We start from the raw sequence: 27328 nt of genomic DNA, 5'->3' as shown, positions 1-27328 counted from the left end.
ATTAAGATAGCGAGTTTAAATGATTTTCATAGGAATTGTGTTCTCCTATTTGAGTAAATGTCAATAAAAAATGTTTTAGTTTCCACCCAAAGAAACATATTAAAGGTTTTAAGGCCGCCCGTTTTCGGAAGAGGTACAGCTCTGCACGGTGCGGAACACCACATCAAGACGACGCCAGGATCCCCCGTCTACAGCAACCTTCGACCCTCGCCCCCGATCGGCTTAAACAGGTGAAGGCGGAATTCGAGATGATGATTGAGCAAGGAGTGATTAGATCATCGAGGAGATGGGCATCATCCTTGCACGTTGTTCCCAAACAAGACGGAGGCCTACAACCCGGTACCATACCCGGCAGATATTCGCCGCCCCATATTGAAGATTTCGCGCAGCAACTACATTTTTTTTTTATTTATTTGTTGAAATTACAATCAATTCTCGCGTTGAGAAGCAACAACTACATGGTAAGCGAATCTTCTCGAAAATCGATCTCGTCCGCGCGTATCATCAAATTACGATAGCACCCGAGGACGTCGAAAAATCTGCGGTCACAACCCTGTTTGGTTTGTTTCTCATAGCTTCGGAAGACGAAGAACAACATCGCGAACACTTCCGAAACTTATTTAAACGCTTAGACGAGTACGGCGTAGTAATAAACCTCGCGAAATGTGAATTCGGCGCGAGCGAAATCACATTTTTAGGATACACCGTTACCGCCGACTGGATAAAACCGTTAGCCGAACGCGTAGACGCCATCGTCGAAGTACCGCAATCCGCGACCGGAAAGCACCTGCGAAGGTACCTCGGTATGACTAACTTCTACCAACGTTTCATGCCGGGGGCCGCAAAAGTTTTTCAACCACTCAACTTGGTTAAAAGATGCAAAAAAGGGCAACGCGCCCATTAAGTGGTCGGAATAAACCGAAGATAGCTTCCGCGAGTCGAAACGCGCCCTCGCTGACTCCACGATGCTAGCGCATCCGACTCCCGGCGCAGCCTCGCGGTAGACGCATCCGATTACGCGATAGGAGCGGTCTTGCAACAACGCGTCAACGATATTTGGCAGCCGTTAGGATTCCTTACGAAATCCTTGACCCCCGCGCAGCGAAAGTATAGCGCTTATGATCGCGAACTACTCGCGATGTACACCGCGATTAAACGCTTTAGACACGCCGTGGAAGGGGGAGATTTTACGATTTATACGGATCATAGACCCCTTACATACGCGTTCGATCAAAATCTCGACAAGTGTTCACCACGACAATTCCGACACCTAGACTATATTGGTCAATTTACGACCGATACCCGGTATATAAAGGGGCTAGATAACAATGTAGCCGACACTTTATCCCGGATCGAAGCGATAGGGAAATCGATCGATCACTGAACTTCAGCAGCCGCGCAAGAGAACGATACGGAACGGAATTACGCGAAATCGTCAACTCCGGCACATACGCGTTACAGCTGAAACAGATACGATTTCGCAACCAAGACGTGGAGATATATTGCGATATATCCAGCGAAACCGTGCGACCGTATATTCCGAAATCTTTGCGACGCAGCATATTTAATTCGCTACACGAACTTTCCCATCCAGGGATACGCGCTACGCAAAACCTGGTGATGACGCGTTTCATATGGCTGTCGATAAACAAGGATTGTCGAAACTGGACGCGGCAATGTATCCCGTGTCAGCGATGTAAGGTCACCAGGCACGTACTCACACCCGTCAGAACATTCGGAGCGTTAGCAAACCGGTTCGAACATACACATAGACATTATCGTGATGCAATATTCACAAGGCTACCGATATTGTTTAACGTGTATCGACCGTTTCTCGCGTTGACCTCCTTTCTACATGAATATTTCGTTTCGGCGTGCCATTTAAAATAACATCTGATCAAGGACATCAATTCTAATCAAAATTATTCGAGAAATTATGCCGGTTGCTCGGCATCAAGCATTTACGTACGACAGTCTATGACCTAGCGTCTAACGGGATGGTAGAGCGTTTGCATCGACAACTAAAAGCAGCAATCAAATGTCACTATGTGAACAACTGGGTAGAAATTTTGCCAATTGTTTTTGTGCGTATACGAACCGCTATCAAGGAGGACCTGAACGCAATGGCAGCCGAAATGGCACCGGTCAATCATCATCCTAACTTGTATCGCGCACTCTGCTCAATCGCTATTGTCACGTAGGAGACACAAGAAATCACGAAAATGATAGACCACCGGTGATCCCCTCGCGTCGCAGTTCGAACGTTTCACAAATAAGATGAAGAAATTGAACTTTATAATAGAATTTATTATGCGAATGCAACAGAGTGACGGTTCAAAGTGTTACAACAAAAAGGCATCGAGCGCTAATTTGGGAGAGTTTTTATACTGAGGTTTTAGTCCCTCTGGAGGGATTATCGTAGTATATCGTGTATATCAGAGGCGGCTATTCCGTTACTATCTGGTTATTGTTTCGATAGCTGTAGCATGCAGGGTATTTAGTTTATCCTATTACTGCTTCTGAGCGTGTGACCTTCTTGAGCGTGATACTATCGTAACACATCGTCTAGAAGTCGAGTTATAACCCGAAGTGCGAATCGCTAAGTGTAATTGCGAGCTCTACGTAAAGTGTATATAGCGACTATTGTTGATAAAGATACTGTTAATTATACTCGAGTGTTTCTTCAGCACCTATCACGACCTATCCACCTCATATGTACATATATATAATATGAATAGTAATTCTTATAACAGTAATTCTGATACAGTCAACCTGACTGTGATCCAACTTTGTTAGAGAATATAATATTGTCCCAATTCACTACCTCTATGTCAGACGATGTTCCAATTAAAGGAAATAAAAAGAAGAACATTAACGCCGAAAGTGAAAATATACAATTAGAAATTGACAATAAATTAGCAGCATTGTCAACATTAGTGCGCTTTTTAGTAATATGCGCTATAGAATATCTCGCCGGATACATCGGTAAAAAAAGCACAGAAAGATCTAAACGTGATGGGTATTTTAATTATTTTGTTGATAAATGTAAGGAATTTCAGCGTGATTCGTAAGGACTTAAATAAAAAATAAGAACCACAGTGTGGTTAAGTCTCAACAGCTGAGATGCTCTACTTATAGGCATTATAGTAGTTCTAGATTATAAAATTTACGAAATTTTGTAATTATTTTTCTATGTATACATGTGTGTGTTTCTCTTATGTATTATGGCGAAATATAATAGAAGAAGGCGAAGAAGTAATATGGCGCATTATAACGAAGAATTTTAAATCAGTGATATTTTTACAAAATCATACTTTTATAAAATTCTTTGTTTCTATATTTGGTACATCTTTAAATATTTTGCATACTTTGTGTTTTGACCACTCGCGGAGAGACGCGATCGCGAGAAAGCACGTCAACGGGAGTCGTAAATTCCCGTTACGATTAGATGATCGACGCCACGAAATGATCGATCCCCTATTTCGGTTAGGATAATAGGGGTGGTTCAATTGAGGTTACACCGAGTTAACAGGTATAAATTAATGTTTATTCCAACAACTTCTGGACTGGAGAGATATACTTGAGTTTCGATTGATAGCTAAAGTTACAATGTGTAGTGTGCGACGTACGCTCAGACGATGATGGTTCAAAAACTGCGTAAAGAATAACTTTCTGTGAAGATGATGCTGCGGAGGAAGCTTGTTGTGGGTGGATCTAATCTACAAGAAAGAGCTGATTTGTCAAGGACAAGGTTTCATTGGGAGAGTGAGGGAAGGACTTCGCTGTCAATTGGTTATTTCTTTGGTTGGCGAGGAAGGGTGCTAACCGCCCCCGAGAGAGAGTTGCTAGTGGGAAGCATCATATGTGAGAAAACTGACTTTCCTGTAGTAACAATAATCCTTTAGAAAGCGATTTAGTTTTTTTTTTTTTTTTTTTATTTATTTGTTGAAATTACAATCAATTCTCGCGTTGAGAATTTTCAGTAATTTTTCTGGCGTGGCGCAGTGACATGGCTATTTATTTACAATAAGTTAATACTATTATAGCTAGGTATAATTTATAAGTATTATAAGTAAGTGCATATGCTTAATTTGGATAATTAAGTGAATCTGACGTTTAGATCTAGCGGGTAGTGCCTCTTCAGCCTGCGAGTCTGGTCCGTCGTATGGAGTAGTCCAGTGATTAGGGGGTTTTGGTGTTTGTTGATTCTTTTGCTGTATCTGTTGCTATATTTTGCTATTTCCTCTTTGACGGTGGGTATCTTGAGGTCGCGGTGTATTGTTTCATTGGTTACATACCAAGGTGCGTCAATTAGGGATCTTAGCGTTTTCGATTGAAAGCGTTGGAGTATTTCAATGTTGGAGTTGCTTGCTGTTCCCCATAGTTGGATTCCGTAGGTCCAGACAGGTTTTATTACGGTCTTGTAGAGGGTAATTTTATTCTGTATATTTAGTTTGGAGCGTCGGCCCGTGAGCCAATAGAGTTTTTTTAGTTTGTCCTTTAGTTGCTTCCTTTTATCTGAGATGTGTGTCTTCCACGTTAGTCTCCTGTCCAGGGTCATGCCCAGGTATCGGACTGTGTCCCTGCTAGGAACTGTTGCATTGTTGATGGTGACCTGGGGGCAGGTTTGTTTTCGGAGCGTGAAGGTTACATGTGTGGATTTCTTTTCGTTGACTTTGAAGCCCCATTTGTGAAACCACTTTTCCATGGAGTCGAGACTTCGCTGGAGAGTGGATGAGGCTATTACCGGGTCAGCGTGGGAAGCTAATAGCGCTGTGTCGTCTGCAAATGTCGCTATTGTTATATCATTTGATATAGGTAGGTCGGCAGTGTAGATGGAGTACAGTAGGGGTCCGAGGACACTACCTTGGGGTATGCCGGCTTCTATTGGGAATGTTGCGGAAGTGGCGTCTAGGTATTTAACCATGAATTGCCTATTGGTTAGGTAAGATTTTAGGATGGAGTAGTAGGGGTGGGGTAGGATCTTTTTAAGTTTGTATAGTAGCCCTTCATGCCATACTTTATCGAATGCCTGTTGGATGTCTAGGAAGACCGCTGAGCAATATTTTTTCTTTTCGAGTGTTTGGCTGATCGTATGAGTTAGGCGGTGGATTTGCTCTACTGTAGAATGATGTTTTCGGAAGCCGAATTGGTGATCTGGGAGTGTTTTCAAGTTCTCCAGGATTGGAAGGAGTCGGTTCGTGAGCATCTTCTCGAATAGTTTGGACAGGGTAGGTAAAAGACTGATTGGGCGATAGGAGCAGGTTTCGTATATCGGTTTACCGGGTTTAGGGATGAGGGTAATCAATGAGATTTTCCAAGCCTTAGGATAGTGTTCCAGGCGAAGGATAGCATTAAAAATCGATGTGATGAGTGCTATCCCTTTTGTGGGAAGTTCCTTGATTGCTCTATTGCCTATTAGGTCGTGTCCTGCTGCTTTCTTGGGGTTTAGGCGACTGATTGTTTCTAGAGTCTCAGCAGAGGAGAAGGGTTCGATAGGAGGGGACATTTGGAAGGGGGTGTGCAGGTATTCAGTAACGTCCGCGGCGGTTTGGGGGAATGGGGTTTGAATACTTTTGACAAGTGATTTGCAAACAGGTCGGCTTTTTCTATGGGGCTTCGCGCCCATCCACCTTGCGGACGGCGGATAGGTGGGATTATTTGTGGGGGGCGTGTGAGTTTCCTGGAGGCCTTCCATAGTGAGTAGTTGGCGTCGGCTGTGGGGGATAAGCTGGCGAGGTATTTATGGAAACAGTCGTTTTTATAGTTTCTTAGGGTTCTGGATAGCTTTCTAGTTGCGTTGTTAAGTTTGCGTTTGTCCTCCGGTGTTCTATGGGTCTGCCATACTCTTCTTAGTCTTCGTTTTTCTGCTATTTTTTTTAGTATGTAATGGGGATATTCTTGTTTGCTGTTAGATGGCTTTGTCGGTGTGGAGAGGCGGATTGCGTTTATTATGCTCGTGTTTAAGTATTCCGTGGCTGCTTCGATATCTTCCTTTGTTTTTAGTGGGGTGAAGGCTGAGGTTGAGTGTGTAAAGACTTCTCTAAAGAGCTACCAGTTGGTGTGTTGGTTGTGAATGGTGCCATTAGGTGTATTCTCGATGATTGTTGAACTGACTGTTGCTATCACGGGAGAATGATCAGAGGAGAGATCAGCCGAGGAGTTGATCTGGACGTGTCTTGATGGGATATTTTTAGTTATGAAGAAGTCGAGAAGGTCGGGTATTTTGTTGGTGTCAGTGGGCCAGTATGTGGGTTCGTATGTGGTGAGGTAGTTGAGGTTGTTGTTTGTTATGCTGTTTAAGAGGTTTTTGCCTCTTGCTGTAACCAGTCTGCTGCCCCATTGGATGTGCTTGGCGTTATAGTCTCCTCCAACTATGAATCTGTTGCCCAGGGTGTCCAGGAAGTTATCAAAGTCTTCTTTGGCGATGGAGTGTCTGGGAGGGCAGTATACTGCTGAGGTGGTGATTGAGCCATGACAGTCTTCTATTGCCACGTTTGTTGCTTGGAGGTAGTCTTTCTGGAATGATGGGAGTTCGTAGTGCTTAATACTTGCTTTGATTATTATTCCGGTGCCACCGTGGGCCTTTCCGCTGGGGTGTTGGGTATGGTAGAATTTGTAACCATTTATTTTCAGGTAGCTCTTGTCGGTGAAGTGGGTTTCCGACACGAGCATTACGTCGATTTGCTGGTGTTTTAAGAAGAGTTCTAGTTCAAGTTTGTGTTGCGCTAGACCGTTGGCGTTCCAGAGTGCTATGCGCCTTGATTTTATTTTGAGTCGGGGCGTGCTAATTTTTCCACGATGAGTGTTAGTAGCGATAGCAAGTGATTTATTTGCTCAGATTGTTTCTCTATTAGCTTTTCAAGCCTTGAGGAGTTGTCTGTGTTTGGTGGGTTGGGGTCACTGTTTTGGGGAAGGTTCCTTTGGCTGTTCGGGTTATTTTGGATGCCTTGTACTGCTTGGGCAAAGGAGGTTGAGGTGGAGATGAATTTGGTAGGACTGTGCGTTTGGTTGCTTGAGGGGGTTGGGGTAGTCGTGAATTTCGGCGGGCTGGGTGTTTGGTTGGATACCTCTTTTGCTCTGGGCTTAGGGTACCTGTTCGTGTATAGCGTTTTATATGCTGGGCAGCCTTTGTAGTTGGCAGGGTGGTCCCCTTGGCAGTGGATGCATTTCGCTGGGGTTTCCGGTGATTTGGCGCACTGGTCAGTGGAATGAGAGCCTGCGCATTTAACGCAGCGGAAAGTATGGTTGCAGTATTTCTGCGTATGACCGTACCTTTGGCACCTTTTGCACTGCACTATTTCTTTTTTCACGAGCGGTGGTTCGATCTTTACTATCGCGTTCATTAGGCGACTGATGTTATATATTTCCTTATTGTTCGGTTTTTGTTTAATGTCTAGGAAGAATAAGGATAACGGGTCTTTCGAGACTCTATGCCTTATATTACTTACGTTGACGACTTCGTGGCCGAGTTTTGAGAGTTCGTGTTTTAGTTCGTCGATATCTGCTGAGTGGTGTATGTTTCGTAGGACCACCCGGAAAGGCCTTTCCTGTTTAAGTTGGTAGGTGTGGAAGTTGGCGTTCAGGGTCCTGAGTGTCTTGGTGAGTTTTCTGTAAGCTTCTGGGTTCGTCGGTAGTATTTTCACCTTGTTGTTGCTTATCTTGAGGTTATATTCCTCCTTGCTGGTATCTCTCTCTAGGGACTTGGTCATTGTCTGTATGTCAATGACGTCGTCCACAAAAATTGGTGGGGGAGGGGGGATTCTCTGTGAGTGTTGGTTTGATGGCGGTTCTACGATTTCCATGGCGTCGTTTGAGGATTCCAATACGGCGAACCTGTTGTGTGTGTTTATTTGCGTTGCTGGTTCTATTTTCCTCTTCTTTGTAGTGTTAGCGTCGTTAGTGCGGAAAGTTCTGCTACACTTCTGCCACGGGGGGGGTAGCTCGGGGTAGCTGCGAGTCTGCTCCGGAGAGCCTGGTCGCGGTTGCTGGGCCATCATCGAGCTAATTAATTCGGAATGAACAACTAGTCGTGAGGCTGTGAGGCTAGTATTCGTGTTGGGGTTAGGTGCGTGGGATTTTCTTCTCCCTAGGGGGTAAGGGGCACTTAGCTGTGTTCTCTTTCGACGTTTGGGCGACACGTGTTGTTTTCGAACTACGCTGGGCACTAGAGACACGTCTGCACGCTTCGGCACTCCACAGCGAACTGATGATTTAGCGATTTAGTGAAGAAATGTTTGTTAGGTCTGAAGGACCTTAGCTAGGAAATTCCTAAGATTTATGGTAAGTGCTTAAAAATATTGAGGGACGCAGTAAGGACGTGTGGACATCTGGTTGCCATCCTGCCCACGGTGTGTGGCCTGGTCTAGGTAAAGTGTCGCCGGACGTAACACTTTGCACGTTTATGCATATGTCGGAGATGAAAGGACACTGGAGCCTTCCCTCTGGAACTTCGGGAAAATCCGTAAAATTGCAATTAAAGTTTACAGCTGTAATTAAACAATTTGCTGTCATTCTACCCAATCGTACTTGTTTGCGATTAGTGATAATAAACTTGGGCTCAAGGCGACTATCAGTTACCGAACGTAGCCGCGGTCAACGGGACGGGCGCTTCGTCTAACAAAGGTGTGGAGTGATAGTATGACGCTCATTAAAAGATATACCCATAGAGGTACTTGACAGTAAAAAATTCCAACGGTTCCTTCGGACACAATGAATACCAGATGTTGAGGCACTTACACAGCACAAGTTCCAGTTAGCCCGAGGACCCGCTATGAAACCTGGGTTTTTTTGGTAATTAAGGTTCTTCAAACGGACAGGCAATCTTTGTCCCAAATTGACCAATTAACAGCGACGTTAATTTCCCTTACTTTCGGAACGAGGGCTATACTCGACGAATCCGATGATCTCGTGTCCTTAGACATACCCCATCATAGCTTTCCTCTGTGGCATCATTGGGACGAAAAGTCATTCTTTCTTGCGATCTCATCGACGAAGAGAGTAGCGCCGTACGATCTGTGAGTATTACACGTTGGAGTTGGATTTTGTGAGCAAGGATATCTATCATCCCGTTGACCGCGGATTCGTTATCGAACCTAAGACCATTATCACTAGTGTCGCGAGTGCCTAATCGCCGCGATTGATTGTCAAGTCTGTAGTATCCATACTCGTGTTAATAACCCGTACCTTGGTTGTACCATGACGATGGCTAAGTCCAATGAAGATTTATCAAACGCCCATGTAGGAGGTGTAGTTGCAGCTAGGTGAAAAGGGAATAAGGAGCGTTTCGTCCGGGGACTACCGGTGGACTCATCAGTAAGGCTATGCCCGGTAGTCCCTGCCTTAGACGTAGAAGGAGTCTCGCTAGGTACGGTATTTGTATCGTGTGCCCGTATATTCGACCGCTAGCAAGATAGACAGATTCGTTGTCGTCGTAGTAGCCCTCTGGTGTTGACGGTTGGTACCCGCGGATCGCCCGGGAGGTGTTGCGTTGCGTTGATGCCTCAACCTGTCGGCGTCCTGTTGATACCGATCCGCCACACCCACAACCCTATTCCTGACGCTTGTCCAACATATATTTGTATTTATCATAACCACATAAAAATCCACAATCTATTTTTTATGCCTGCTACCAACCTAAACATAGCTTCTAATAATGTGAGTTAGGCTATACATATTTATAATACATTTGTACTTACATATTTGCGTTTTTTTTTTAATTTTTGATCTTTTCAGGGCTTACTACATTGAATTTTATTTTACATAATACATATTACAAATACATAAATACATATGTATATACCTACCCATGTAAGTACATATATGTCGAAAAAGAGTCAGGAATAAGGTTGTGGGCGTTTGATGAATCTTCATTGGAATCGGCCATCGTCGTTTTATAACGAAGGTACGGTCTGTTAATACGAGTATGGATGCTACCGACACGACAATCAACCGCGGCGGTTGGACACTCGCGATACTAGTAATGTTGGTCTTAGCTTCGATAACGAATCCGCGGTCAACGGGATGATAGATGTACGTGCTCACAAAAATCTAAGTCGGACTCTTTGCGAAAACGTGGAATATCCACCGAGCGTACAGACTCTAAGTAACTCGCTAATACGACCTCACGAGAGAATGACTCTCCGTCGCGATGATGCTGCAGAGGAAAGCTATGATGGGGTGTGATTCGTCGAGGATAGCCTTCGTTCAGAAGGTGAGGGAATTTGGCGTTGCTGCTAATTGGTCAATCTCCATATCGGTGGTTAGAAAAAAATGCTAGCCGCCCTCGAGGGAAAGTTGCTAGTGGGAGACGCCGTTCTCTCTATAGGTCTCTCCTATCTTCCCGTAGCTGGGACAAAGACTGTTTGAAGGACTTTAGTCAACTAAATTCTAAGATTTATGACGGGCCCTCAGGCTAGCTGAACATGTACTCCGGAGACGTATCGACATCTGGCAATCATCTTGCTCGAAGAATAGGGTCTGTGTGTGGCGAGCCACGGGACAGAAACTGTTGGAATGTTTACTGTCGCGTGCCGCCACAAATATTTCTTTTAAGAAGAGCTATAGAATTACTCCATACCTTTGTTAGACAAAGCGTTCATCCCGTGACCGCGGCTACGTTCGGCGACTGGCTGTCGCCTCGAGCCCAAGCTCATCATCACAACTCGCGAACAATTACAATCGGATTGAATAACTACAATTGTTTAATTACAGCTACAGTAGACTCTAGATTACAATGTTGCGGGATTATCCAAAATTCCAAAGACTCCGGTGTTCTTTCATCTCCGACATATATATGTCGGAGATGGAAGGACAGCGGGACTTTCCGTCTGGAATGTTGGGAAAACCCCCAATACCCTAGTCCAGACTTTTACTATAGCTACATTTAAGCAATAAAAAATAAGAAATAGTTTTAATGTTCCAACCTGGCTTTATGACGATGGGTTCAGGTTCAAGGTGACATAGCGGGTCACTAGACGTAACCACGGTCACGGGAGGGACGTGTACCTGACAAAGGGATAGAATGATTATATGGCTCTCCTTAAAAACAAAGATGGACCCGAGAGGTGGGGAGAGGAATATATAAGAACAGTCCCACTTGGATTTTTTTCTTTCGCTCTTCTTCTTTCTTTGGCTTGGAGTTCTTGCAGATAAGTTACTTGTACGTGGAGTCATACGTGAATCAGATCGCATTCGTCATCCCGTTGACCGTGAATTCGTTGACGAACCTGAAGCCATTGTCACTAACGTCGCGAGTGCCTAATCGCCATGATTAATTGTCAAGACTGTAACAATCCCATTATTGTAATAAACTACACCTGTGTTGTACCGCATTAATGGCTAATTCCCGTGAAGATACATCTGACGCCCACAACCTTACTCCCAGTGTAACTCCGACATATATATGTCGGAGTCAGGTTGGCACTTTGGGGCGTTCTATGAACCTTTACTTACTTTACCGTCGCGGATGTGGTTAGTATTTATCAGTGCGAATATGGGCACTACAAGAGGCTATGAGTAACAGCAATAGGATGTCCGAGATGATGGTGACAACGAATCCAGGTTCGATAATGAATACACGGTCCACGAGATGACCAGTATCAGCGTGACTTACTCGGCAATTCGCTCAACGACTCACTAACTAAAAACTCTCTCAATCCAGATGAACCTACCCTTATATACTCCTGTCCCCGCTTCTCGGGTCAATCCTTGTTTTTAAGAAGAGTCATAAAATCATTCCGTCACTCTGTCAGGTACGCGGCCCTCCCGTGACCGTGGCTACGTCTGGTGACCCGTTATGTCACCTTAAACCTGAACCCATCGTCGTAACGCCAGGTTGGAACATTAAAAATTGTTTCCCTTATTTTTATTGCTTAAACATTAAAATATTGACTATGGTGATGGGAGGTTTTCCCAGCATTCCCGACGGAAAGTCCCGCTGTCTTCCATCTCCGACATATATATGAAAAAAAGTTTTATAAATATATATGAAGAAAGTTTTAAAGATGTTTTATCATTTTGAAAGTATTTAATTTAATAATATCATAAAAACCGCCGCAAAGCTGCGACGCGTTGTTTTGTTCGTTATCACTTCATACGTACATATAAATATGTGCGTATATACAGGGTGGTTGGTAACTGGCGGTACAAGCGGAAAGGGGGTGATTCTACCCGAAAAAAAGTCGAAAATATAGAATAAAAATTTTTCGTTTGAGGCTTTGTTTTTGAGAAAATCGACTTTGAATTTTCGCTCGGTACGCGTGCACTTTATCACATCTCGTTATAACGGATCTCACTATAGATCGTTGTCTCGATGGAAGAATTAAAAAAAAATTTTTTTTTATTTTTATTCTATATTTTCTATATATATATAAAAAATTTTTATTCTATATTTTCGACTTCCTTTTTCGCGTAGAATCACCCCCTTCCCGCTTGTACCACCAGTTACCAACCACCCTGTATATTATAAATTCGCAGGATACAAACCATCGTTACATTGAGCCTGCAATTGCTTATCAAACGTCTCCAGTCGTGTGTTAGCTGTCACTAACACTTCTACAATAAATACTTTCTTAAGTGACCGTTGTTCATGAGTAAAGGACGTTAAAATTAAAATCGAATCCCTAAGTCGGTACGGTAATCACACTGAGCTGCGAAATGTCCATAAGGTGATTTGTCTATTTTTATATCTTCTCTGTGACTAAACTATGTACTTCCCATAACTTTTCTCCATTTATTCAAAATAAGTATTTCATTTAATAGAGAAAAACGTTGTTTAAATGAATATTAATTATGAATCATTATTAAAACTAGGTTTACGGGATCCGCCAATTTGAAGAATTTCAAACTTCGAAATGAAATACCCCAAAAACCATAGCATTAATTTTAATCATTTTGTATCGTATATTAATCATTTCATCCAAAGAATTTATAAACACAATTATTTTTTCCTAAGCTTTTTAATTTTTGAAATTTGAACACCCGTTAAATTGACGGGCTAGCTGATTTCATGAATAATCCTTATATGTTTGCTTCGTTCGTAAAACCATTCCTCCAATAATAAATATAAGAATGAAAGAAAAGTCTTTACTATAATAACGATCTTGAATATGATTGCTGCAGTGACAGTGTAAGAACGTTTTTCAAAGACAGTATGCAAAAGTCTCAGTTATTGTAGACAATGCCCGCTTATTGTAAGTATTTACAATAAGGTAATTGAATTTGGGCACAGTATTTTTTTATTTTAACCAATCCCCCTTTTCTAGCAATCATAAGTAAATCCAGGAGATATAATAAGATATTGAACAAAATTGTTAACATCAGTGAAGATTGTTCTGAGGATACTTCCGAAGAAGATCGGAGTGAATTAGGCCAAAGCGAAGCTGACAGTTTTTCTTTTTTGTTTTTATTATTATTTATTAAAATTACAATCAATTCTCGCGTTGAGAATTTTCAGTAATTTTTCTGGCGTGGCGCAGTGACATAGCTGATTATTTATAATAAGTTAATACTTATTATAGATAAGTATAATTTATAAGTAAGTATTATAAATAAGTAAATATTACTTAATTTAGATAACTAATTGAATCTAGCGTTTAGGTCTAGCGGGTAGTGTCTCTTCAGCCTGCGAATCTGGTCCGTCGTATCAAGTAGTTCAGTGATTAGGGGGTTTCGGTGTTTGTTGACTCTAAGCTGACAGTGAAAATTCTGAATACATTGAAAGTGGAGGGATAAAGGATCTTCGGATAGTGAAAAGGAAAACTTCTTGAAAGTGTGTCGTAACAAGAAAAGGATGCGTATTTTTTCTAGTTCTGACTCCGAGGATGAGAGGACGAGCATTCCAAACACGTCCCAAAATGTAATGGGTGAAATTGAAATTGCAATTGACGGGACACAGTGGATAAAACTGAAAGCAGGCGGATCTAGGGGTGGGACGCCCGTTCCTATGATATTCAAGGATATCGCAGGACCTACTGGCTATGCTAAGAGAAATATTATCTAGGGTTGTGTAACTAGTGCTTTCGAATTGACAATTGACAGACACATAATGGGACACATAAAAGATTGCATTGAAACCGAGGCACATCGAGTTTTGAAAAAAGACTGATCAATCACAATTGCTGAGTTACGTAGTTTTCTAAGAATTCTATATGCCCTAGGCGCATATGAAGCAAGATAATTGAAAGCTTCCGAAAGATTACAAACAGATAAATTTGCGCTGATATCCGAAATATGGAACAGATTTATAAGTAATAGCCAGGCTTGTTATAAGGTGTACAGGTATAAGACAATTATAAACGTGTTCCAGAAACCATTTTTTAAAAAGAGACTTTACTTATTAATAATTTATTTAAACGTGAAGCCTAATATTGTTTAATTCAGACTTAGTTTGAATAAACCGATTTTTTAAAGAAAAGGCGTGTTTTCGTTTACCCGTCAATTTGACGGGTGCTCTTAGAGATGGGTATATAAGAAACGCCCGTAAACCTAGTGTTAAATATGTATTATCTCCAATAAAAATGCTTGAAATTACAACTTCCAAATAAAATATGTACACATATATTTAAATATTTGACGCCAATATTGGAAAGTAAACATCTATTTAATTTTTTTTATTACGTTAAAAAATTGTGTAACTATTGACATTATCTATAAATATCTATAAATAAACAATCATAATCCATAATTTTCTACTAAAAAAGCAAAATTATAGTATAATTTTAGTTTACAGAGGTTTCTAATAATGAAACATATATTTGTATTGTATAACATTTGTTAGACATTAGTTAGATACGAACTAATAATATTATAATCATAGTAATCGTATATGTCAGACAAAACTTGGTCTCTATTATCATTATTGTCATGCTGTTTTTTTTTTCTTATATCCCCCTGATATTCGGTCCACCAGGAGTCAAGTACGTGAATGCATTGGAGAGAGAAAAGGTGACGGAAATAATCGAGACCGCGCTATTCTTTTATTTGCGTTACACAGATTGCTTTACACAACGAATCCTAACTTCTCGATTGAAGCGTCCAACTACGGACGAGTTGACTAACATCGCCTGAACATCTAGAGCCTTACTCCTACAATGAGATTGTATTCCAAATCTGTATAGATCGTGGTACAACCTATTTGCGTCCGAGAATTAGGTATCTTGATTAATTTGATATAAGATTAAATTGTATTATTTTCTTTACATTTTTACAAATTTATTGCGTTTATTAATCAGAAAAAATATAGAAATTTTACATAGTAATTGTTACTAGACAATCCGTCCCACTAGATTTGACATATTTTTTCGTAAATGTAATGAAAGAGGATTCTTATTCATAAATTTATGTCCACTATCGAGTTCTCTGATAAAACTGAATATTCATTATGTATTTCGAAACTTGTTTTATATTGTGGGGGGTACAGCAAACATATCACTTCCTTCTTTCAAGGTTCATATTTTAGGTTATGTGGCATGATGTTACACTGTGTTCTACACATACTACAAAAAATGCATTTTCTCTAATGAAATCTTTCAACAATAGAGTAAGATACATATATTTGCACTTTCTGTTTATTCATTTTTGTAGTTCACGACCGTGATTGAAGATAAAACGTGAAAAACATTTCAAGTTGATACTAGATTGAAAACAATACAGTTAGAACAATTTTACATGATATAGAATTATAATTTTAAATTATGCTTTGTTTTGTATAATTTAGCTTGTGTATAATATTCCCAAAAATTCTTCAAATTTGCATATATAACATATGTTTTTATTTTGTAGGAACGGATCATGGAGCTATGGAATAAATTGTCACATTTGAATGAATTTGGCTTACTCTACGATATTACAGACTGCAAATACTAAGATACCAGATAAGTTTGATAATATTAATCATGTTAAATGCAATGTATTAATACAATACAATTATCAAGTATTCTGCATCCAACGTATATCTTTTTTTATACTATAACTTTTTTCTTTGGTAAAAGTAATCACATATTATGTACATAAAAAAACAATCATAAGCAGGAGTATACTCCACTATTATATTTATAAATTGTATGTTTTCAGGCCATCAAACTATAGAAAATTTACAATGAAAGAAGAATCTACGTACGTGTTAACATCAATCATTAAATAAAAGTATTAGAATTGAATGAAAGCATTAAAATTGGAAATTCACAAAAATTTGAAAATCATTTAACAAAGAACAACCAGGTCATGCATTAATTGCATACATAATTCAGGGATGGAGTTGTACTTTATTTAAAAGAAAACATGTGTCATAAGATGCAGAACGATAGAGAATAATTTCATCGAATAACAGGATTCCATGATTTGAATAGTTTAGAAACAAAGAAAAAGATAAGGCGTTTCTTGTTCCAAAACGAAATTAAGGTAGTATCGATAGCAGAATAACGATTGGTAAGAAAAATTGGAAAGTATATGCCAGAAACAGGCTTACTAACTGTGGACTCTGACCACTGCTTTTCGGACATTTGCAATTTCCAGCAATACACACTGTATTATTTCGACTGAAAAAATGCTCTGATTCGTTTTTATTCTTGGTATAAATGATTTCGGTAGGCAATCGATTGTTTACACTTTTAATATTATTCGATGAGAGTCTCATAGAGCTTTTCCCATCTGCGCAAGTATCATTTATCTTAATGCTTCCCGCCGCAACTACGTTTGCGCTCGAATTGGAAAAAACACAGTCCTCGATATAGACAATATTACCTTCGATCAATATATAACCCGGTTTATTCAATTGAAACTTGGAATGAAGAATCTCTATGGTTGAGAAGTAAGCGAAATTCAACGAACCTGTAACATTTTGAAATTCACTATTTTTAATGTGTAGAATTTCACCCTTTGCCGAGAAACCAAGCTGATCGATACGTTCGATCGTAACATTGATCATCGAAAAGTTGGTTATCGCTATGTCGGTGAATCGTTCCGCGAAATTATTAATCCGCGTATCTTCGATACGAAGTGTTTCAATGCTTTTAAGCCTAACGAACGTGTCACGACTAATTAATGGTATTCGGCCAATTCTCGACAACTTGAGTCGTTTTAATCTTTTTGATGTTAAAAATAATTCAAAGATCAAACGTTCACTAATATTTTGCACGATAATTTCCGTAATTTGACTCGCTTCCGTTAAACTGGAAAAATGAAGATTCGCAATGTTGCAGGACGCAATTTGTATAGTCGTCACATTTTCATAGTTGTATCCTTCTGGCAGGAAAAATTCCTGTAAAGGAAAAGAAATTTTGCAACGAAATCCTTTTTGAATTACTCACATTACTCATACCTCATTTCCAATGCAGTGGCAATCAACTGTCGTCATTTCATGAATTTTGCATTGTTCGCTAATATTACTTGCAGCTGTTATCAGTAATAGCGCGCAACTACTCATCACTGTCGATATTGTCTTCATTTCCTACAATTTTCCAGAGATTTATCTCCGTAAATTTCGTTTGTAGGCTGAACTTTATCTCGTATTTCCGATCGACTCTATTCCGTTATATATGTACATGTATATGTATATTCTTCCTTCCTTCCTCTTTTCCTTCTTTATAAAACATTCACTGGGATTGAATTGCTTAAAATTCACGAGTTTAGCAGAAGAACGAAAATTATAATGCACTTAAAGCAAATTTACATGATAGAAACGTAGAAAAAAATAACACGGTATCGCTACAAAGGTCGAACATCGAATAAACTCTTGCGAGAGGCTGATCGTTAGGATTAAGATGGACACTTGTTTCATGCCGCTTTCATATTGAATGACATACGGGTAATTCGGTGGCAACACGTCCCATCCAATAAATTTGGGATAGGGTAATGTGCGTGAATCAGTTCGCTCGAAACATATGGTACTCGACTATTCAATTTTGTACCGGAAAGGATATAGTGTATACAAGTCCGTCAAAAGTTCGATAAAGTTTCAACGTATTCGATAACTTTCGTTCTTTTTCTCATTTTTCTTTAGTTCTGCAATGCGGTTGTACAAAAAAATGTCGGTTGCGATATTTTCCATTATTGCGACGTTATTTTTATGATAAACTTGCCATACTATGTACATATGTATATATACAAACTGTATATATATATATATATATATATATATATATATATATATATATATATATATATATATATATATATATATATATATATATATATATATAGCCGATGGTTATGAAATTTTGAAAGAAAAACAGCACTTACATCTCAACTGTGTATTTGTATCATGGATCTGTATAACGATATTTCTACAACCTAATTGCTGTTATCGAAATTGATTTGTTTTCTTATCCATATTTGGGAGACTGTATAAAAGACGGTCTGTAGCAGAGAAACAGTTCGAATGATAAGATGCGTGAACGATAATATACGTATATGTAAAACGATACGAGAGAGTGCGGTGTAGCAACATTGCAATATTAAAATATTGCGATGCTACGTTCGTCCTTAAGACCTCTTGTGAAAAATCTCTCTGATAGCTCCCTTCCTGTCCGTGGAAACAAGATCTAACGGTGTTTTTCCTTCATGATTCAGTAAATTCGTGTGGCCTCCGGCCTGAACCAATAGCCAACACACTTCCTTCTGCCTGTCGAAGGAAACGTTGGTCGACATAGCTGCTACCGCGTGCAACGCTGTGTCGTGATTGTAATTGACGGCGTTCACCAAATCAGAAGCCCAAGTATCCAGTAATAACTATTGGTAGCGCGTTTGCGCATAAATCAAATCGATTAGGGAAGATGAGAAATAGCTATGGTAAAAGTAGAACAAACCGACTCTCAATGAATAAAACAATACCTTTACAAGAACAGGATCGCAATCCAAAGAAACCGCCATATGTAATGCATTGTTTCCATATTTTGTTTCTTTGATTCTAGGATCTGCTCCATATTTTAACAGTAGTTTTATCGTTCCCAATGACGTGATTCCTTTTGTAAATGGTATATGCGATTCGATCGCAATATGGAGCGCTGTTCTACCTACGTACGAGGAAACACGAACAAACGTAAGACTGATTGTTTTCTTTCACAAGGAGAGAGAAACACTATAATCCAAACTAACCATCATAGTTACGTTTCGATAGGTCAAATAGCCGGTTCCCTTGGATGGTTCTCAAAGCCAACAATTCAGCTAGAGTTTCTTCATGAGAATCCCCTTGTGAAGCGATCGAATGTATCAGTGTATCCCCCTGTAACAAGGATGCAACAATTTTAAGAAACGGAGAAATCAGGAAGGCATTATATAAAAACATTTTGCATATTAAAAAAATGACGGAGAGAAATAAGAATGATGGGAAGAAAAGAAGAGAGAGTAATATACTCGAGTATGATACAATCGTTGAGTGAAGTTGATTCCTTTTTCCAACATAGTCGCAGCTAAATAACCAGCAACGAACGGAAATTGTGGACAATTCAGAGCAGCCAAGTAAAGCGCATCATCGCCGCGATTGTTCATAATCGTTAAAGCTCCTGTGATTGTACTCATACGTTCTACGAGTGGTACCAAATAGGCCATCTTTTGAACAAGTTCGTTCGGGTTGCCAACCAAGCACATCAGTTTTCTGTGGGAAGAAAAGCAATTACATCAAGCAGCTCACGAGTATATAATCGATCGATTTGAAATCACTTACGTATCTCCATCTTTGTCCTGTTTGGCTAGTTCTTTTGCCGACCGTTTAAGCAGACTAATCATAGCCTTCTTCACTTCTTGCGGATCCAATTTTTCTTTCAATTTTTCGCTTGCTTTTACAGATGGCAAATTTAACGATGACCAGGGTATCGTATTTCGATCGGAATTGCTAAAACTGCATAACAAAAGAACATCAGTATCAATTTCACATACAATTGAATTTCGCATCGCATCGTTCTTGGTACACCGTATCTCATGCAACGGTTTATCAAGCTTCAACGAGACTCACCAGCGTTGCTGAGAATGATCTTCGAACGAAGCAACCATCTTTGGGATTTGATAATCGTCTTTAGGACTCGTTGGTAAGCTTTTCGTAGTAAAATCATCAAAGCTGAAATTGGTAGCGATGATCGCGCCCGCGGTTGGCGAGGAGTCACCAAACGAGTTAAACAACGGGGAGAAATTACGCTCATGATGGATATCGTCCTTCGTACTGATTGTTTCTGCCGGACGTTGTTTAACTAGAGTACCGTAACTTTTATCATATTTTGTGTAACTTGAAAGCAAAGGCGCATTTATAGCATCGTCCGTCGTTTCGATCTTCTGGGTATCTTTCTGAGGAATGTTAGCTCGTGATACCAGAGGATACGATACGTCGGACCAAGACACAGGTTTCGCAACCGTTACACCTTCGTTGGGGATATCATCGCGATTCGAAGAGTGTCGGACTTGCTGCAAGTTATTGGTTTGGAAGATAATCGTATTCGTGGCGTTTTCCACTTTCGAAGGGTCCTGCAAATATGTTTCTCCCACTTTGTCTTTTTCTCCGTTTAAATTATTCACTAGTTCATCCATCACTTGTGACCACAGTTCATTATCGTCGATATTATTTACTACGGTGTTGGAGACGACAGTATCGCCATCGAGCCTGCAAAACTGGAAATTTTCGAAATCCTGTTTGAATCGTTCCTCGATTCGCGAACCGGCTGTTGTCTGATACGTAAACGAACTGTTCGGACTTGATGTGTCACCGTACGACTGATTCGAAGAAGAAGGCGAACAGCTTGAAGAACAGGAGAAAATCTGCGCCGGTCTGCACGTTGATGTGACGGTGATCTAAGGATTGGCATCGAACAGATTATGCATATATCGCAATATTGATCACAGATGAAATTTTCTAAGCATATAAGAAACGCTTATACGTATACTATATCGATTACCCGAGGAGAGCCGATTGGGCTGTGATTCGTCTTTGGTTGCGATCTTCCCGAAGATTGTGTAGAAATGGGCAAAGTCGGCGAGTGAGTACGATTCGATTCACAGCTCTCAGAACTGGAAACGATCGTATTACCATCGGTCAAACAAGTATCGAAGAAAGCTTCCACCGTTTCCTGCGAACGAAGGAAACTCTTCTTTGTTACGTGTTGGGCGGCTTGAAAAGCTCCGCATAGCACATTCTCCAATAATAACAAGTCGTCGCTTAAAGCGTTCCCGACGATCGTCGATGGAGTCGAAGAAAACTGAAAATGAAATGTGAAACGTTTTTAAAGAAAAACCTAACTGATAAAACTTTCATTCGAAAAAAGGAACAGCCTGTCCGATTAAAAAAACAAACGTAAGTACGTACATCCTTCCTTAAACTATAGACTTGCGATTTATCTTCATCTCTAGCGTTACTATCGTAAGTGCAGCTCGTTCTCTCCAAATCTTGTAATTGATCGAGACAAGCGTTCAATTTTTCACTACATTCTTTATCACGTAGAATTTGTTCCGCGGTTTTATCGTAATCGATTGGAAATGTTTCGTTTGCTTGAAAATTCCGTGGCTGTTCAACGCTCGTCCAGTAAGGTTGACTGCGAGTCAGCGAACAAAATTGCGATTTAATCGGTCCCCGTTCAATCAGATCGTTTCGATCGTTCTCCCTATCATGGTTATGATCGCAGTCGTAGATGTCGTTATTGTTCGACGTTTGACAGCCGGGGACTCTTCGTACGCTGTGTTTCGTCCGATACGCGTCGAAATCGCGTATTTCATTCGATTGATCGACCGTGTCGTGAGTAAGCCGAAGATTCTCGATCTTGTCGATTACATTTTCGATCCCATTCGACAAGTGAAAACTAGTGGAATTTAATGCGGTATTTTGGTTCCGAGGTACAGGCACTGCGTTGATATTCGTCATGTTCGATGATCCTTGCCTTTTCAATGAAAAGATATCCTTATGATCTTTTACCTGCGAACAAATTCGATATACAGTACGTATCATAATCGCGAATTTACTCCTATACCTAAAGAGAAATAATGTTTGTAACGCAATATTATAATTTGTAAAATTCTACGTATTTGTTTCGCTTGCAAAAAGCAAAAATGTATAATATCTGTGTACGCGAATAATTAGTTTATTTGGAAGTCCAACGAGTTAAGAAAATATGATAAAGTCGCGAAATAAGGAATAAACGATATACGGTAAGTCGCATAAACAATAACAAGGGGTACAAAATTGACAAGGGAGTCCTGAAAACGGCAATATTCACTGTTGCGTTTCTATTATCACGATAGATAGAGAGCTCTTTTCATGATATAATAAATAAAAGCTGTTCGTAGAATATATCGTATTTACCATTTGTTTTGAACGTATCGCTTAGAAAGCTAATTATTCATGCTAAATGCTAGATAAACTAGGATCGCGAACACGATTGTGCACTATCGATCGATCGTTCTGCAACCGGTTCGACGATTCAGTGTAGTCGCCTCGTTGAATCGGAACGCGAATATGTCACCCGTAAAAAAATGAGAACGATGACAACTGTTTATGGCTAACATGGCAAAAAGAGATTCACGCGTTCACCGCATACACTGCGTTCGTTATTGAATTACAAAACGATTAAATAGCTACACGAAATCTGCGAGCGTTCAATAAATAACATGGGGCGTTAGAGCACACTCGGCGGTAACTTGAAGCGAAGTTTAGCCGTTACTGCTCTGTTGTGTCCACGAAAGATATCATCGTGTCTTTTCGTCACTCCACGATCTACGGATAATCACACAACTTTACCCACCTATTTAAAGATTGTCTCGCGTCGGCCCACCTGTCTATTTTCGTCCGATCGCTCCTCACATACGATCTTCTCTCGTGAAATAATAATCGTAACGATCGATCCTGACCGTCGAGAAACCGACACGCGCTAAACCAGTTGGCCGACCCGCCGACTGATCACGCTTCTGTCCGTTTCGCGATAGCGGACGCGCATGCGCAACTATCGACGACGATGACGATGTTTCAACTCCATTTGCATATGGACGCGTATACATGTTGGTTCACACGGGAACTATCCAGTTGGCATAGTCGTACGAATTCTAATCGAAAAAGACAAAGATGACAGTATGCATGTCGCCAAAGAATAAACGAACGAAGGAAGAGACAAAGACAAAATTTTACTCAGAGTTATCAAGACACTTACGTTATTGCATTGCGATTCACGTTACGATCGTTGCAGAAAACGTCATAGAAGATAGATCACTTTGTTCCGAAATTTGAAATAATTTCTAGCCGTTGCGTCGTGCAATTCTTCCTTTTCGAAGCGTATGTATTCTATGTGCACTGATCGCGACTGAACGCGAAGTAAACAAGGACAACGGAAAGTGGCAGTGGAAGCGGTAAAGAAACGAAAGGAGGAATTTACTCGTGAAACGGTCGAAATCATCTCGGTTAAGGAGAGGGGGAACGAAATCGTGGTTAGTTATGGCAGCGGGACCTGAGACGACTGCGGTTTCCAGACAATTAAAACAACTGGGGAGATTCTCGTTACATTATGCATGCGATTGGCCTTTTTACGGGCTTTGCGCGTAATCGGATTTCCTACGTCCGAAGTTTATCGCCTTTTAGCGAGAATCGCAGCGTCCTGCTCGTTCGAAACTCATTGTCAGTCAAACGAAATATATTATTTATAAAAGAAAGAAACATCGTAGAGGAATATTTTTCTAAATCTACTTTATTTCATGCAAGAACGTTGTCGTTGATTTCGTTGATACAAGCGGCGATATCGCGATACATCTTTTTTCCTTCTTCTTATTCCATCCCACCTTTTCGTCAATCGCATCATCGTACGAGGTTCGTTGCAATTTACGAGGAAACAATTACATGTTCGCCACAGACACTTGGTTAGACGATAGAGTGAATCGATTCAAGGAAGTACGAAAATATTCCGACTTTGCAAAATATCCATATTGCCATCACGATTAACCAAGCGCTGAATATTCTATCGAACCACTTCATCCTAAAAAATATCCGATTGTTCAAAATAACTTCCTGTAGAGAATAGTGTCGAAGATTAGTCAAGCAAATAGCAAAATTAGCATAATGTATGAACACGCGAGGGCAGGGGAGGGGATTTAATCTGACGCGACGATATGGTTACGTTATCTGAACGGGGTTTTCCGTTTCCCGCAATCTGCAATCCGCAACCTGCAATCCGCAACCTGCTTTCCGTTTTCCATTTCTCGTTTCACGAAAGCGATCAAAAGTTGCGCGTTGTGGCGCCACCATCGCGTCTGCTTGTAGTAGTAAGTATCGATGGAAACGTGAAATCGACACGCGATTGATCAAACGAACCTTAGGAACGTGTAGATACGTATGTAGGTAGAGGAAGACGTCAGTAATACGATAGCTGGTGAGACGATGGCAAACGGGGCAGTCACCTAACGCGTCTTCTCGATCATAAACGTTACCTGTCGTAATATCGTTTCGCCTGTTTTAATCGTGTCAAATCCTCCTTTAAGAGATAACGTTTCGCTCCGATCAAACAATTCCTAATAAAATGAAACGTAAATTAGTAAATTAGAGATGTATTAGAAAAGAATACCTGATAGTGCTCAACAACACAGATAAGCAAAACTATTCGATATTGATTGAAAACTATTTTTGCGTACCACTCGTTACTTAAAGCGTTAACGCTTACTTAAAGTATTGTTCCACGTTGAAATGATGATAATCGTAGCCGAAGATTTCTCGCTCTGCCGGTGGCACTTGTGTCGTTAAAATATTCAACATGTTGGAGTTGTGAAAACACCACTCGTTGTGTAAAAAGATACTCAATTGCGTGATGCTGGAGTAAATCGTCTTGTGAATTTTCATTAGCCTAATCGAAGTGAAAAAGACGTCGAAAAGATTGATAAGATCAAATGGAAAAAAGGAAAAACTGAACAGAGCAAGTATATAGACGTGCTTACATCCGTCGACGACCCATCGCATTAAGAGTTTCGTCGATGATCAAGGCTGGCAGCACGTGGGTCAACAATGTCAGAACGTAATGAAGAAGACGATTCGACGTTAAAATGGTTCGGGGGTACCAGATGATTCCTTCGAGCGGCGTTTCTTCGTTTAGCCTCAATCCCATTGTGACCAATTCTTTGCTAGTGATGCGATGGATCTGATGGGAGCTGCCGTTATAGACGTAAACGCTCGGATCCTTGGTTATCCTGGATGCACGTGAGCGTTTTCAAGTAAATGTTAGTACTTGGTACTACCAGCTGTACTAAGTACTAAATGTTACTACCAAAATTTAACGCGACAGCTTAGACTTATGTATATATATAAGGGTGTACGTTAGCGCAACTGCGATCGATCGAATTACGATTTAGCTCTCATACGTTTCTAATCCTCGTTTCCACGCGGCTGTCAACATAACTTTAATGGCTAAATCAATAGGAAGAAAATCGGCGGCTACGTTCGGTTCTAAACGAACTACTCGCAATATTCCCTTTCCACCACCGACCATCATACCCACGGGTCCGTTGAAGTTGTCCAGCCAGCCAGGCACAGGATCCTCGATCGTCGATATCACTGTTTTTATTTCCGAGCGCATTATTATTTACCACTTATTATTTATTATTTATTATGAGACGAACCTCGCTACGTACCTATCGACGGTCGAAAAATTACACTAGGCAAATCTTTCGAGTAATCGCTTATCACCTGTTCTGCCAGTCGCTTGGTGAACGTGTACGTGTTTGGCATCGAACCCAAGTACCTGCGCTCCAACGATTTTCACTTGTTGATGTAATCCCGATAGAAAGACGGAAGAAAAATACTCACTTGGAAGTAAATATTTGCACCGTCTGTTCATCTAGGGATTCTATCATTCGTATAGCGCTTCTCCAGTCTGTTAAAGCGGGATATACAACTTCGTCGATTACCGGCTTGTCAACATGCGCGTATGCGGTGCTAACGTGCACTAATGCCTGATGCAACCGAAAGTGATTTTAAGAATGCTGGTTGCTCTTACAATTTCCTAAATTAAGATAAAAAAGAGAATGTTTTCTACTTGCCACCAAGTTTTTCATAGCTCCCGCAAGGATGCAAACGTCTCTGGTCGAGCGAACGTTCGAGAATATATCCTTTCTTAGATCTTCGATGAATCGAACGTTCGCGGCTACGTGAAAAATCACGGAAACTCGTTCGGTGATCGTTCGTCTTTCCACCGGTCCTAAACCCAAGCCCTCGACGCTTGTGTCACCGCGAACCGGAATCAACTTCTTCAAGTTGGATGGCCTCTCTTTTCTCAGTCTGTCGAACAGCTACGAACACGAAAAAGACTCGTCGAGACAACGAACGCATGTATATTCATTATATGTATATAATTACTTACTACTGCACGCATCAAATACGAACATCAACTCGTTTCGTTTTCTTACTAACCGGCAACTCGAGCATTTTCTTCAATCTATCGTCGATCGACAGTCCGGCTTTTGGTCGCATCAATATGAATATCTCTCCAACATCGGGACAGGATCTCAGCAGCTTCTCGATCAACACCTTTCCCAGAAACCCAGTGCCGCCAGTCACGAAAATATTCCGGCCAGCGTAAAACGCGGCAATCGAGGCACGTTCCTTCGACCTGGTCTTAGCATTGACGTCTGTCTGAAACCGATCGTTTTCCCCGAAACGTATGACCCTTTCCTTCTTATTTATTTATTATAGTTATTTATTTACTTATTTAGACACTTGAAACAAGGGGGATTATTCGATAAAAAGACTTACAGGCATAGTGTCAGTGATTTTCCTCCGCTCTGCTACTTGAATCGGTTCCCTTTGCTTCTTCCTCGTTGAAATTTCTGCCCAAGTTTCTCTTCAGTTTGCTTTTTTACCGGCACCACCTTCTTCTTCTTCTTCTTCTTCTTCGTTTCTATTTCTTTCTCATTTATTTTGATTCTACAAATCGATCAGTTGACCAGCGAACCAATCGACTGATCAACTGACTGACCGATTCTATTGTGAAACCTCAGGAACCTTAGGAAGTGGTGACATTGAAATTGACCTCACAGTGATTTCATTGTAATTTATACGGGTTGAAAGGGCAAATCCTTGCATATGCATATGTCCATTGTTAAATTGTATTTATAAGTTCGGCATTCGGAAAACACCGAACAACGATGAATTGTCATGACTCAAATAAATTGAATATTGAAGTTAGAGACCGTGGTTTTGAGTGTGTAGCTATTAAAATAAAGATAGCACATGAAACGTGTATTAAGGAATTAAAGATCCGTTTTCTTAATATACATTTAGTTTAGTTTTAGTTGTAAACGTTTTTTTGTTTCTTGTTTGTTATATTTCAGTGAAATTTTAACGTATGAAAAACAAGGAAAGATGCAAAGTGGTATTCTTGTG

The 27328-nt window shown here is 40.5% G+C and overlaps 3 protein-coding genes and 2 long non-coding RNA genes across 12 annotated transcripts; 2 read left to right on the top strand and 3 right to left on the bottom strand.

Annotated features, from left to right (window-relative positions):
* The first annotated feature begins 14712 nt into the window (after window positions 1-14712).
* Window positions 14713-15943, top strand: LOC117238462. The gene is made up of 3 exons (XR_004494210.1): window positions 14713-15153; window positions 15448-15541; window positions 15784-15943. It is a non-coding gene; the product is annotated as an uncharacterized LOC117238462 (long non-coding RNA).
* An 82-nt stretch (window positions 15944-16025) lies between these two features.
* On the bottom strand, window positions 16026-18122 carry LOC117238461. Its single transcript, XM_033503364.1, has 2 exons — window positions 17321-18122; window positions 16026-17260 (listed from the first exon to the last, which is right to left on the bottom strand). Exons 1-2 carry the CDS (start codon window positions 17444-17446, stop codon window positions 16397-16399), a joined length of 990 nt encoding a protein of 329 aa, XP_033359255.1. The 5' UTR covers window positions 17447-18122; the 3' UTR covers window positions 16026-16396.
* Window positions 18123-18236: 114 nt separating this feature from the next.
* LOC117238478 lies at window positions 18237-23390 on the bottom strand. Of its 5 annotated transcripts, XM_033503390.1 has the most exons (11): window positions 23121-23390; window positions 22749-23016; window positions 22556-22690; window positions 21290-21892; window positions 20883-21182; window positions 19952-20778; window positions 19664-19837; window positions 19354-19594; window positions 19096-19222; window positions 18832-19013; window positions 18237-18729 (listed from the first exon to the last, which is right to left on the bottom strand). In XM_033503390.1, the coding sequence occupies exons 4-11, from the start codon at window positions 21839-21841 to the stop codon at window positions 18484-18486; spliced, it is 2649 nt and encodes an 882-aa protein (XP_033359281.1). In that variant the 5' UTR covers window positions 21842-21892; window positions 22556-22690; window positions 22749-23016; window positions 23121-23390; the 3' UTR covers window positions 18237-18483. The 5 variants fall into 5 exon arrangements, with proteins under 5 accessions (XP_033359281.1, XP_033359279.1, XP_033359280.1 ...); XM_033503388.1 differs by lacking the exon at window positions 22556-22690 and having other exon boundaries at window positions 22719-23016; XM_033503389.1 differs by lacking the exon at window positions 22556-22690 and having other exon boundaries at window positions 21290-21885; window positions 22719-23016.
* LOC117238487 lies at window positions 18903-19287 on the top strand. The gene is made up of 2 exons (XR_004494216.1): window positions 18903-19039; window positions 19118-19287. It is a non-coding gene; the product is annotated as an uncharacterized LOC117238487 (long non-coding RNA).
* Window positions 23391-23633: 243 nt separating the features above from the next.
* LOC117238480 (putative fatty acyl-CoA reductase CG5065) lies at window positions 23634-26996 on the bottom strand. Of its 4 annotated transcripts, none has more exons than XR_004494213.1 (10): window positions 26699-26996; window positions 26357-26578; window positions 25987-26235; window positions 25754-25899; window positions 25579-25688; window positions 25309-25501; window positions 24889-25137; window positions 24618-24797; window positions 24291-24468; window positions 23634-23936 (listed from the first exon to the last, which is right to left on the bottom strand). XR_004494213.1 is itself a non-coding variant. In XM_033503398.1 (10 exons), the coding sequence occupies exons 1-10, from the start codon at window positions 26702-26704 to the stop codon at window positions 23956-23958; spliced, it is 1449 nt and encodes a 482-aa protein (XP_033359289.1). In that variant the 5' UTR covers window positions 26705-26996; the 3' UTR covers window positions 23634-23955. The 4 variants fall into 4 exon arrangements, 3 of the variants coding, with proteins under 3 accessions (XP_033359289.1, XP_033359288.1, XP_033359290.1); XM_033503398.1 differs by having other exon boundaries at window positions 23634-23968; window positions 24388-24468; XM_033503397.1 differs by having other exon boundaries at window positions 24388-24468.
* Between the last annotated feature and the right edge of the window lie 332 nt (window positions 26997-27328).

The sequence above is a fragment of the Bombus vosnesenskii genome, unplaced genomic scaffold (genome assembly GCF_011952255.1).
Source record: "Bombus vosnesenskii isolate JDL3184/JDL3185 unplaced genomic scaffold, Bvos_JDL3184-5_v1.1 scf7180000013512, whole genome shotgun sequence".
Classification (NCBI taxonomy): Eukaryota; Metazoa; Arthropoda; class Insecta; order Hymenoptera; family Apidae; genus Bombus; species Bombus vosnesenskii.
Note: the sequence above shows the minus strand (reverse complement) of the source record. Positions and strands in the feature narration are given on the sequence as shown.